The sequence below is a fragment of the Oncorhynchus keta genome, unplaced genomic scaffold (genome assembly GCF_023373465.1).
Source record: "Oncorhynchus keta strain PuntledgeMale-10-30-2019 unplaced genomic scaffold, Oket_V2 Un_scaffold_4369_pilon_pilon, whole genome shotgun sequence".
Classification (NCBI taxonomy): domain Eukaryota; kingdom Metazoa; phylum Chordata; class Actinopteri; order Salmoniformes; family Salmonidae; genus Oncorhynchus; species Oncorhynchus keta.
Window position 1 is genome coordinate 160,001 of NW_026290943.1, and position 12,844 is coordinate 172,844.

At 51.1% G+C, this 12,844-nt stretch overlaps 1 protein-coding gene across 3 annotated transcripts in view; it reads left to right on the forward strand.

Moving 5' to 3' along the window:
* rasa3 (RAS p21 protein activator 3) overlaps window positions 1–7,444 on the forward strand; it is a 156,429-nt gene extending 148,985 nt beyond the window's left edge. For 2 of the 3 annotated variants that reach the window (XM_052516428.1, XM_052516429.1), the window contains 3 exons: window positions 1,378–1,481; window positions 3,431–3,614; window positions 4,117–7,444. In XM_052516428.1, coding sequence (XP_052372388.1) covers window positions 1,378–1,481; window positions 3,431–3,614; window positions 4,117–4,192 — 364 coding nt within the window. In that variant the 3' untranslated portion in view covers window positions 4,193–7,444. The other variant, XM_052516430.1, reaches the window with a different exon arrangement.
* The last annotated feature ends 5,400 nt before the right edge of the window (window positions 7,445–12,844 follow it).

The following is a 12,844-nucleotide window of genomic DNA, read 5'->3' on the forward strand; positions in this document are numbered from 1 at the left end:
TGGTAATCATAATGTAGTTGTTTCTGTCTCAGGGGCCTCCCAGTGGGTCATGGTAATCATAATGTAGTTGTTTCTGTCTCAGGGGCCTCCCAGTGGGTCATGGTAATCATAATGTAGTTGTTTCTGTCTCAGGGGCCTCCCAGTGGGTCGTGGTAATCATAATGTAGTTGTTTCTGTGTCTCAGGGGCCTCCCAGTGGGTCGTGGTAATCATAATGTAGTTGTTTCTGTGTCTCAGGGGCCTCCCAGTGGGTCATGGTAATCATGATGTAGTTGTTTCTGTCTCAGGGGCCTCCCAGTGGGTCGTGGTAATCATAATGTAGTTGTTTCTGTCTCAGGGGCCTCCCAGTGGGTCGTGGTAATCATAATGTAGTTGTTTCTGTGTCTCAGGGGCCTCCCAGTGGGTCATGGTAATCATGATGTAGTTGTTTCTGTGTCTCAGGGGCCTCCCAGTGGGTCATGGTAATCATGATGTAGTTGTTTCTGTGTCTCAGGGGCCTCCCAGTGGGTCATGGTAATCATAATGTAGTTGTTTCTGTGTCTCAGGGGCCTCCCAGTGGGTCATGGTAATCATAATGTAGTTGTTTCTGTGTCTCAGGGGCCTCCCAGTGGGTCATGGTAATCATAATGTAGTTGTTTCTGTGTCTCAGGGGCCTCCCAGTGGGTCATGGTAATCATAATGTAGTTGTTTCTGTGTCTCATAATGTAGGCCTCCCAGTGGGTCATGGTAATCATAATGTAGTTGTTTCTGTGTCTCAGGGGCCTCCCAGTGGGTCATGGTAATCATGATGTAGTTGTTTCTGTGTCTCAGGGGCCTCCCAGTGGGTCATGGTAATCATAATGTAGTTGTTTCTGTGTCTCAGGGGCCTCCCAGTGGGTCATGGTAATCATAATGTAGTTGTTTCTGTGTCTCAGGGGCCTCCCAGTGGGTCATGGTAATCATAATGTAGTTGTTTCTGTGTCTCAGGGGCCTCCCAGTGGGTCGTGGTAATCATGATGTAGTTGTTTCTGTCTCAGGGGCCTCCCAGTGGGTCATGGTAATCATAATGTAGTTGTTTCTGTGTCTCAGGGGCCTCCCAGTGGGTCATGGTAATCATGATGTAGTTGTTTCTGTCTCAGGGGCCTCCCAGTGGGTCATGGTAATCATAATGTAGTTGTTTCTGTGTCTCAGGGGCCTCCCAGTGGGTCATGGTAATCATGATGTAGTTGTTTCTGTGTCTCAGGGGCCTCCCAGTGGGTCGTGGTAATCATAATGTAGTTGTTTCTGTGTCTCAGGGGCCTCCCAGTGGGTCGTGGTAATCATGATGTAGTTGTTTCTGTGTCTCAGGGGCCTCCCAGTGGGTCATGGTAATCATGATGTAGTTGTCTCTGTGTCTCAGGGGCCTCCCAGCCAACATTCAGCTGGATGTGGACGGAGACAGAGAGGCTGAGAGAATCTACTGCCTGTTCAGCACGAACATGAACAAACTGGTCAACATGCAAGGTCAGATATACACACTGTGTGTGTGTGTGTGTGTGTGTGTGTGTGTGTGTGTGTGTGTGTGTGTGTGTGTGTGTGTGTGTGTGTGTGTGTGTGTGTGTGTGTGTGTGTGTGTGTGTGTGTGTGTGTGCCTGCCTGACCGTGTCCTCCTCCCTCCAGAGATCTGTGTGTCCAGAGATGATGTGTGTGTGTGTGTCTCTCACATGATGTAGTTGTGCCAGAGACCTGTGTGTGTGGTAGTCATCAGCCTGAGTTGACCGTGTCTCCCTGACCGTGTCCCCTCCCTCCAGAGACCTGTGTCAGCCTGACCGTGTCCCCTCTCAGAGACCTGTGTGTGTGTGAGTCTCTCAGCCTGACCGTGTCCCCTCCCCTCCAGAGACCTCAGGGGCCTGTGTGTGTGTGTCTCTCAGCCTGACCGTGTCCTCCCCTCCAGACATAATGTGTGTGTGTGTCTCAGGGGCCTCCCAGCCTGACCGTGTCCCCTCCCCTCCAGAGACATGTGTGTGTGTGTCTCTCAGCCTGACCGTGTGTCCCCTCCTGTAGTTGTGTGTGTGTGTGTGTCCTCCAGAGGCCTGTGTGTGTGTGTCTCTCAGCCTGACCGTGTCCCCTCCCCTCAGCCAGAGGCCTGTGTGTGTGTGTGTCTCTCTGCCTGACCGTGTCCCCTCCCCTCCAGAGGCCTGTGTGTGTGTCTCTCAGCCTGACCGTGTCCCCTCCCCTCCAGAGACCTGTGTGTGTGTGTGTGTCTCTCAGCCTGCCTGACCGTGTCAGCCCCTCCCCCTCCAGGCCTGTGTGTGTGTGTGGCCTGTGTCCCCTCCAGAGTGTGTGTGTGTGTCTCTCAGCCTCCCAGTGGGTCATGGTAATAATGTATGTGTCCCCTCCCCTCCAGAGGCCTGTGTGTGTGTGTCTCTCAGCCTGACCGTGTCCCCTCCCCTCCAGAGGCCTGTGACTCAGGGGCCTCCAGAGGCCTGTGTGTGTGTGTGTCTCTCTGCCTGACCGTGTCCCCCCCTCCAGAGACCTGTGTGTGTGTGTGTGTGTGTCTCTCAGCCTGACCGTGTCCCCTCCCCTCCAGAGACCTGTGTGTGTGTGTGTCTCTCAGCCTGACCGTGTCTGTGTCCCTCCCCTCCAGAGGCCTGTGTGTGTGTGTGTGTCTCCAGCCTGACCGTGTGTGTCTCCCTCCAGAGATCTGTGTGTGTGTCTCTCAGCCTGACCGTGTCCTCCTCCCCTCCAGAGACCTGTGTTGTGTGTGTGTCTCTCAGCCTGAGTTGTGTCCCCTCCCTCCAGAATCCTGTGTGTGTGTGTGTGTCTCTCAGCCTGACCGTGTCCTCCTCCCCTCCAGAGACCTGTGTGTGTGTGTCTCTCAGCCTCGTGTCCCCTCCCCTCCAGAGGCCTGTGTGTGTGTGTGTCTCTCAGCCTGACCGTGTCCCCTCCCCTCCAGAGACCTGTGTGTGTGTGTGTCTCTCAGCCTGACCGTGTCCCCTCCCCTCCAGAGACCTGTGTGTGTTGTGTCTCTCAGCCTGACCGTGTCCCCTCCCCTCCAGAGACCTGTGTGTGTGTGTGTCTCTCAGCCTGACCGTGTCCCCTCAGTCCCTCCAGAGGCCTGTGTGTGTGTGTGTCTCTCAGCCTGACCGTGTCCCCTCCCCTCCAGAGGCCTGTGTGTGTGTGTGTCTCTCAGCCTGACCGTGTCCCCTCCCCTCCAGAGACCTGTGTGTGTGTGTGTGTGTGTGTGTCTCTCAGCCTGACCGTGTCCCCTCCCCTCCAGAGGCCTGTGTGTGTGTGTGTCTGTGTGTGTGTGTGTGTGTGTGTGTGTGTGTGTGTGTGTGTGTCTCCAGCCTGACCGTGTCCCCTCCCCTCCAGAGGCCTGTGTGTGTGTCTCTCAGCCTGACCGTGTCCCCTCCCCTCCAGAGGCCTGTGTGTGTGTGTCTCTCAGCCTGACCGTGTCCCCTCCCCTCCAGAGGCCTGTGGCAGTAGATCGGTATATGACGGCCCAGAGCAGGAGGAGTATTCCTGCTTCCTCATCGACGATCCCCGGGAGACTTATAAGACGCTGAGAGTCATCATCTCCTCTGTTCAGACACTGGAGCAGCAGCACACCAAGTACAAACGAGACATGTTCAGGAAGACCAAGATCGGCAGCCAGTAAGTCTCTTCCTACTGTGGCTGGTTCTGGTCCGGGACAGGTCTGGGTCTGGTCCGGGACAGGTCTGGGTCTGGTCCGGGACAGGTCTGGGTCTGGCCCGGGACAGGTCTGGGTCTGGTCCGGGACAGGTCTGGTTCTGTCCTGAGACAGGTCTGGGTTTGGTCTGGGATAGGTCTGGGTCTGGTCCGGGACAGGTCTGGGTCTGGTCTGGGACAGGTCTGGTTCTGGTCTGGTTCTAGTCTGGGACAGGGTCTGATCTGGGACAGGTCTGGGACAGGTCTGGTTCTGATTTGGGACAATACTAACAGTCTAGAAGGGTCCATGTAGTGGACATTCTCACACACACGGACAATACACACACACACACACACACACACACACACACACACACACACACACACACACACACACACACACACACACACACACACAGTCACTCTGTAATAATGTTCTGTAACATTTCACCCTCCTGACCACACCCCTCTTCTCTGTGTTCCGCAGGGATCATCCAATCGGAGACAAGAGTTTTCAGTGTTACATCCACCAACAGTCTGAGAGCTCCACCTACTCCATCTAGCCCCGCCCACCAACCACTGCCATGAAGCGCAGAGCTCCGCCCCCGATGACCTGAGACCTAGCAACACTTCCTGGTTACTCCTGGTCCACGGCTTCCCATGGTGCATCTTTCAGAACACGGACACTCAGAGCCGAGGTCTAACGGAATAGTCTATGATGATGTGCTACAACACAGTGACCACGCACTTTAACCCACAACGGACGTAAAGCTACTGCCTCGTTCTGAAACAATCGCCCCACAACGGACATAAAGCTACTGCCTCGTTCTGAAACAATCGCCCCACAACGGACATAAAGCTACTGCCTCGTTCTGAAACAATCGCCCCACAACGGACATAAAGCTACTGCCTCGTTCTGAAACAATCTTATTTTATTTCTCATGTTGTTGTAATGTTTGATAACTAAATGGTTTAAGTGGTAATGGTGTGAAAACAACCGATTCCTTTGTATTTCAAGTCACACAGACCAAACTCTAGGTTGAAGGACTGTCCACTTGGAGTCCTACTATGTATGTGTTGAACCCCCCCCACACACACACTTGGTGGTGTACTCTGCTGCCTCCTGGTCTGGGTCAGAACTCTGCTGCCTCCTGGTCTGGGTCAGAACTCTGCTGCCTCCTGGTCTGTCCCTGGGTCAGAACTCTGCTGCCTCCTGGCCTGGGTCAGAACTCTGCTGCCTCCTGGTCTGTCCCTGGGTCAGAACTCTGCTGCCTCCTGGTCTGTCTCTGGGTCAGAACTCTGCTGCCTCCTGGTCTGGGTCAGAACTCTGCTGCCTCCTGGTCTGGGTCAGAACTCTGCTGCCTCCTGGTCTGTCCCTGGGTCAGAACTCTGCTGCCTCCTGGCCTGGGTCAGAACTCTGCTGCCTCCTGGTCTGTCCCTGGGTCAGAACTCTGCTGCCTCCTGGTCTGTCTCTGGGTCAGAACTCTGCTGCCTCCTGGTCTGGGTCAGAACTCTGCTGCCTCCTGGTCTGTCCCTGGGTCAGAACTCTGCTGCCTCCTGGTCTGTCTCTGGGTCAGAACTCTGCTGCCTCCTGGCCTGTACCCAGTCCCTGGGTCAGAACTCTGCTGCCTCCTGGTCTGTCCCTGGGTCAGAACTCTGCTGCCTCCTGGCCTGTACCCAGTCCCTGGGTCAGAACTCTGCTGCCTCCTGGCCTGTACCCAGTCCCTGGGTCAGAACTACAAATCCCAGTTGTGTATGCATTCCCTCAGATTTCTCCTGCTGTGAATCTAGTTAATGGTCAGGTCCAGGGCCTGTGGATGGTACGGCCATTATGGTTCACTCTCTGCATTGTGGGAAACCAACAGAACTAACCCAGTGACTGGTTGCTATGTCCAACGCAACAGAACTGACCCAGTGACTGGTTGCTATGTCCAAAACAACAGAACTAACCCGGTGACTGGTTGCTATGTCCAAAACAACAGAACTAACCCGGTGACTGGTTGCTATGTTCAAACCAACAGAACTAACCCGGTGACTGGTTGCTATGTTCAAAGCAACAGAACTAACCCGGTGACTGGTTGCTATGTCCAAACCAACAGAACTAACCCGGTGACTGGTTGCTATGTTCAAAACAACAGAACTAACCCGGTGACTGGTTGCTATGTCCAAACCAACAGAACTAACCCGGTGACTGGTTGCTATGTTTTCTTAAACCAACAGAACTAACCCGGTGACTGGTTGCTATGTCCAAACCAACAGAACTAACCCGGTGACTGGTTGCTATGTCCAAACCAACAGAACTAACCCGGTGACTGGTTGCTATGTCCAAACCAACAGAACTAACCCGGTGACTGGTTGCTATGTCCAAACCAACAGAACTAACCCGGTGACTGGTTGCTATGTCCAAACCAACAGAACTAACCCGGTGACTGGTTGCTATGTCCAAAGCAACAGAACTAACCCAGTGACTGGTTGCTATGTCCAACGCAACAGAACTAACCCGGTGACTGGTTGCTATGTCCAAAGCAACAGAACTAACCCGGTGACTGGTTGCTATGTCCAAAGCAACAGAACTAACCCAGTGACTGGTTGCTATGTCCAAAGCAACAGAACTAACCCAGTGACTGGTTGCTATGTCCAACGCAACAGAACTAACCCGGTGACTGGTTGCTATGTCCAAAGCAACAGAACTAACCCGGTGACTGGTTGCTATGTCCAAAGCAACAGAACTAACCCAGTGACTGGTTGCTATGTCCAACGCAACAGAACTAACCCGGTGACTGGTTGCTATGTCCAAAGCAACAGAACTAACCCGGTGACTGGTTGCTATGTCAAAAACAACAGAACTAACCCGGTGACTGGTTGCTATGTCCAAACCAACAGAACTAACCTTGTGATTGGTTACTATGTCCAAAGCAACAGAACTAACCCGGTGACTGGTTGCTATGTCCAAACCAACAGAACTAACCCGGTGACTGGTTGCTATGTCCAACGCAACAGATCTAGCTGGGCATCCATTCTCTCTGTCGTCCGTGGTTGTTGTTAGGTACAGAGTCTTCCATGATGGCAGACCAGCAGATCTAGCTGGGCATCCATTCTTCTCTGTCGTCCGTGGGTGTTGTTAGGTACAGAGTCTTCCATGATGGCAGACAGTCTTCTGTAGTCTGGCTACCGGTTAGATAACATTCCACTCCCATGTCGTTGTTTCCTAATGGAAAGCTAGCTAAACAGGCTGGTACCCAGACTAATGGAAAGCTAGCTAAACAGGCTGGTACCCAGACTAATGGAGAGCTAGCTAAACAGGCTGGTACCCAGACTAATGGAGAGCTAGCTAAACAGGCTGGTACCCAGACTAATGGAGAGCTAGCTAAACAGGCTGGTACCCAGACTAATGGAGAGCTAGCTAAACAGGCTGGTACCCAGACTAATGGAGAGCTAGCTAAACAGGCTGGTACCCAGACTAATGGAGAGCTAGCTAAACAGGCTGGTACCCAGACTAATGGAGAGCTAGCTAAACAGGCTGGTACCCAGACTAATGGAGAGCTAGCTAAACAGGCTGGTACCCAGACTAATGGAGAGCTAGCTAAACAGGCTGGTACCCAGACTAATGGAGAGCTAGCTAAACAGGCTGGTACCCAGACTAATGGAGAGCTAGCTAAACAGGCTGGTACCCAGACTAATGGAGAGCTAGCTAAACAGGCTGGTACCCAGACTAATGGAGAGCTAGCTAAACAGGCTGGTACCCAGACTAATGGAGAGCTAGCTAAACAGGCTGGTACCCAGACTAATGGAGAGCTAGCTAAACAGGCTGGTACCCAGCTAAAGAGGCTAAACAGGCTGGTACCCAGACTAATGGAGAGCTAGCTAAACAGGCTGGTACCCAGACTAATGGAGACTAGCTAAACAGGCTGGAGACTAATGGAGAGCTAGCTAAACAGGCTGGTACCCAGACTAATGGAGAGCTAGCTAAACAGGCTGGTACCCAGACTAATGGAGAGCTAGCTAAACAGGCTGGTACCCAGACTAATGGAGAGCTAGCTAAACAGGCTGGTACCCAGACTAATGGAGAGCTAGCTAAACAGGCTGGTACCCAGACTAATGGAGAGCTAGCTAAACAGGCTGGTACCCAGACTAATGGAGAGCTAGCTAAACAGGCTGGTACCCAGACTAATGGAGAGCTAGCTAAACAGGCTGGTACCCAGACTAATGGAGAGCTAGCTAAACAGGCTGGTACCCAGACTAATGGAGAGCTAGCTAAACAGGCTGGTACCCAGACTAATGGAGAGCTAGCTAAACAGGCTGGTACCCAGACTAATGGAGAGCTAGCTAAACAGGCTGGTACCCAGACTAATGGAGAGCTAGCTAAACAGGCTGGTACCCAGACTAATGGAGAGCTAGCTAAACAGGCTGGTACCCAGACTAATGGAGAGCTAGCTAAACAGGCTGGTACCCAGACTAATGGAGAGCTAGCTAAACAGGCTGGTACCCAGACTAATGGAGAGCTAGCTAAACAGGCTGGTACCCAGACTAATGGAGAGCTAGCTAAACAGGCTGGTACCCAGACTAATGGAGAGCTAGCTAAACAGGCTGGTACCCAGACTAATGGAGAGCTAGCTAAACAGGCTGGTACCCAGACTAATGGAGAGCTAGCTAAACAGGCTGGTACCCAGACTAATGGAGAGCTAGCTAAACAGGCTGGTACCCAGACTAATGGAGAGCTAGCTAAACAGGCTGGTACCCAGACTAATGGAGAGCTAGCTAAACAGGCTGGTACCCAGACTAATGGAGAGCTAGCTAAACAGGCTGGTACCCAGACTAATGGAGAGCTAGCTAAACAGGCTGGTACCCAGACTAATGGAGAGCTAGCTAAACAGGCTGGTACCCAGACTAATGGAGAGCTAGCTAAACAGGCTGGTACCCAGACTAATGGAGAGCTAGCTAAACAGGCTGGTACCCAGACTAATGGAGAGCTAGCTAAACAGGCTGGTACCCAGACTAATGGAGAGCTAGCTAAACAGGCTGGTACCCAGACTAATGGAGAGCTAGCTAAACAGGCTGGTACCCAGACTAATGGAGAGCTAGCTAAACAGGCTGGTACCCAGACTAATGGAGAGCTAGCTAAACAGGCTGGTACCCAGACTAATGGAGAGCTAGCTAAACAGGCTGGTACCCAGACTAATGGAGAGCTAGCTAAACAGGCTGGTACCCAGACTAATGGAGAGCTAGCTAAACAGGCTGGTACCCAGACTAATGGAGAGCTAGCTAAACAGGCTGGTACCCAGACTAATGGAGAGCTAGCTAAACAGGCTGGTACCCAGACTAATGTACCCAGATGGCTAGCTAAACAGGCTGGTACCCAGACTAATGGAGAGCTAGCTAAACAGGCTGGTACCCAGACTAATGGAGAGCTAGCTAAACAGGCTGGTACCCAGACTAATGGAGAGCTAGCTAAACAGGCTGGTACCCAGACTAATGGAGAGCTAGCTAAACAGGCTGGTACCCAGACTAATGGAGAGCTAGCTAAACAGGCTGGTACCCAGACTAATGGAGAGCTAGCTAAACAGGCTGGTACCCAGACTATATTTTCTACATCTGTATTTTTATGAACCAAGTCATATGAGGTGCTGAGATATCTTTGTAAATCTCAACACCTCAACCTATTTAAAAATCATAATGCCAATTGCTAAAAAAAATGTGTATTTTCTATCTTTGTGAGTTAAAAAAATTTTTTTTTTGATGGTCCTCAACAATGAGTGTGTTTTATATCTTCAGACTAGCGTCTTGTCCTACAGAATAGTCTGTACTTTAATGCTCCTTGTGTTTTATATCTTCAGACTAGCGTCTTCAAATTGTCCCCCCCCCCTAAAATCTAACCCTAATCCACCTTTCCAGGAATGTCCTCTTATAAAATGCCCCTTCTAAAGGATAACAGTGTATTTTGTATAAATATATCAAGAGTATTAAGAAGACGTTATTATCTATCTCTGTACAGAACAACGGAATGGTTTAAAATGATCTTGTTTTGTCCTGGAAATAACTCAAATTAAGGCGACATTATTGCAAACCGGTTGTTGTCTGAGTGGCTTTCATTCAGAATGTGTTGCAGGAAGTTTTTTAAATGTATGTATCTGTTATTTTACCAGGTAAGTTGACTGAGAACACGTTCTCATTTACAGCAACGACCTGGGGAATAGTTACAGGGGATGAATGAGCCAATTGTAAACTGGGGATTATTAGGTGACCATGATGGTTTGAGGGCCAGATTTGGAATTTAGTCAGGACACTGGGGTTAACACCACTACTCTTGCGATAAGTACCATGAGATCTTTAATGACCTCAGAGAGTCAGGACACCAGGGTTAACACCACTACTCTTGCGATAAGTACCATGAGATCTTTAATGACCTCAGAGAGTCAGGACACCGGGGTTAACACCACTACTCTTGCGATAAGTACCATGAGATCTTTAATGACCTCAGAGAGCCAGGACACCAGGGTTAACACCACTACTCTTACGATAAGTACCATGAGATCTTTAATGACCTCAGAGAGTCAGGACACCGGGGTTAACACCACTACTCTTACGATAAGTACCATGAGATCTTTAATGACCTCAGAGAGTCAGGACACCGGGGTTAACACCACTACTCTTACGATAAGTACCATGAGATCTTTAATGACCTCAGAGAGCCAGGACACCAGGGGTTAACACCACTACTCTTACGATAAGTACCATGGGATCTTTAATGACCTCAGAGAGCCAGGACACCAGGGGTTAACACCCCTACTCTTACGATAAGTACCATGAGATCTTTAATGACCTCAGAGAGTCAGGACACCTGTTTAACATCCCCCTACACAGGGCAGTGTCCCAAATCACTGCCCTGGGGCATTGGGATATTTGTTTTGACCAGAGGACAGAGTGCCTCCTACTGGCCCTCCAACACCACTTCCAGCAGCATCTGGTCTCCCATCCAGGGACTGACCCTGCTTAGCTTCAGAAGCAAGCCAGCAGTGGTATGCAAGGTGGTATGCTGCTGACCAGGACCAACCCAGCTTCGCTTCAGAAGCAAGCCAGCAGTGGTATGCAGGGTGGTATGCTGCTGACCAGGACCAACCCAGCTTCGCTTCAGAAGCAAGCCAGCAGTGGTATGCAGGGTGGTATGCTGCCGACCAGGACCAACCCTGCTTAGCTTCAGAAGCATGCCAGCAGTGGTATGCAGGGTGGTATGCTGCTGACCAGGACCAACCCAGCTTCGCTTCAGAAGCAAGCCAGCAGTGGTATGCAGGGTGGTATGCTGCTGACCAGGACCAACCCAGCTTCGCTTCAGAAGCAAGCCAGCAGTGGTATGCAGGGTGGTATGCTGCTGACCAGGACCAACCCAGCTTCGCTTCAGAAGCAAGCCAGCAGTGGTATGCAGGGTGGTATGCTGCCGACCAGGACCAACCCTGCTTAGCTTCAGAAGCAAGCCAGCAGTGGTATGCAGGGTGGTATGCTGCCGACCAGGACCAACCCTGCTTAGCTTCAGAAGCATGCCAGCAGTGGTATGCAGGGTGGTATGCTGCTGACCAGGACCAACCCTGCTTAGCTTCAGAAGCAAGCCAGCAGTGGTATGCAGGGTGGTATGCTGCTGACCAGGACCAACCCTGCTTAGCTTCAGAAGCAAGCCAGCAGTGGTATGCAGGGTGGTATGCTGCTGACCAGGACCAACCCTGCTTAGCTTCAGAAGCAAGCCAGCAGTGGTATGCAGGGTGGTATGCTGCTGACCAGGACCAACCCTGCTTAGCTTCAGAAGCAAGCCAGCAGTGGTATGCAGGGTGGTATGCTGCTGACCAGGACCAACCCTGCTTAGCTTCAGAAGCAAGCCAGCAGTGGTATGCAGGGTGGTATGCTGCTGACCAGGACCAACCCTGCTTAGCTTCAGAAGCAAGCCAGCAGTGGTATGCAGGGTGGTATGCTGCTGACCAGGACCAACCCTGCTTAGCTTCAGAAGCAAGCCAGCAGTGGTATGCAGGGTGGTATGCTGCTGACCAGGACCAACCCAGCTTAGCTTCAGAAGCAAGCCAGCAGTGGTATGCAGGGTGGTATGCTGCTGACCAGGACCAACCCAGCTTAGCTTCAGAAGCAAGCCAGCAGTGGTATGCAGGGTGGTATGCTGCTGACCAGGACCAACCCTGCTTAGCTTCAGAAGCAAGCCAGCAGTGGTATGCAGGGTGGTATGCTGCTGACCAGGACCAACCCAGCTTCGCTTCAGAAGCAAGCCAGCAGTGGTATGCAGGGTGGTATGCTGCTGACCAGGACCAACCCAGCTTCGCTTCAGAAGCAAGCCAGCAGTGGTATGCAGGGTGGTATGCTGCTGACCAGGACCAACCCAGCTTCGCTTCAGAAGCAAGCCAGCAGTGGTATGCAGGGTGGTATGCTGCCGACCAGGACCAACCCTGCTTAGCTTCAGAAGCATGCCAGCAGTGGTATGCAGGGTGGTATGCTGCTGACCAGGACCAACCCTGCTTAGCTTCAGAAGCAAGCCAGCAGTGGTATGCAGGGTGGTATGTTGCTGGAAAGAGTTCTGAGGTTAGTCTGTTTCTTGTAGTACTGAAAGCCCAAGAGTTCATTGAAGGATCTGTCCTTTTGATTGGTCAAACCAAGACGGGGGGGAAAAAAACAAGGAGTTGAAAGGTCACAGATGTGTGTATTGATGGTACTATTTGGCCATAAACTTGCAGTGTGTCCCGTCAATGTGATAATTTATTTTTTTATTTCACCTTTATTTAACCAGGTAGGCAAGTTGAGAACAAGTTCTCATTTACAATTGCGACCCTGGCCAAGATAAAGCAAAGCAGTTCGACAGATACAACGACACAGAGTTACACATGGACTAAAACAAACATACAGTCAATAATACAGTATAAACAAGTCTATATACAATGTGAGCAAATGAGGTGAGAAGGACGTAAAGGCAAAAAAGGCCATGGTGGCAAAGTAAATACAATATAGCAAGTAAAACACTGGAATGGTAGATTTGCAATGGAAGAATGTGCAAAGTAGAAATAAAAATAATGGGGTGCAAAGGAGCAAAATAAATAAATAAATTAAATACAGTTGGGAAAGAGGTAGTTGATTGGGCTAAATTATAGATGGGCTATGTACAGGTGCAGTAATCTGTAAAATGCTCTGACAGTTGGTGCTTAAAGCTAGTGAGGGAGATAAGTGTTTCC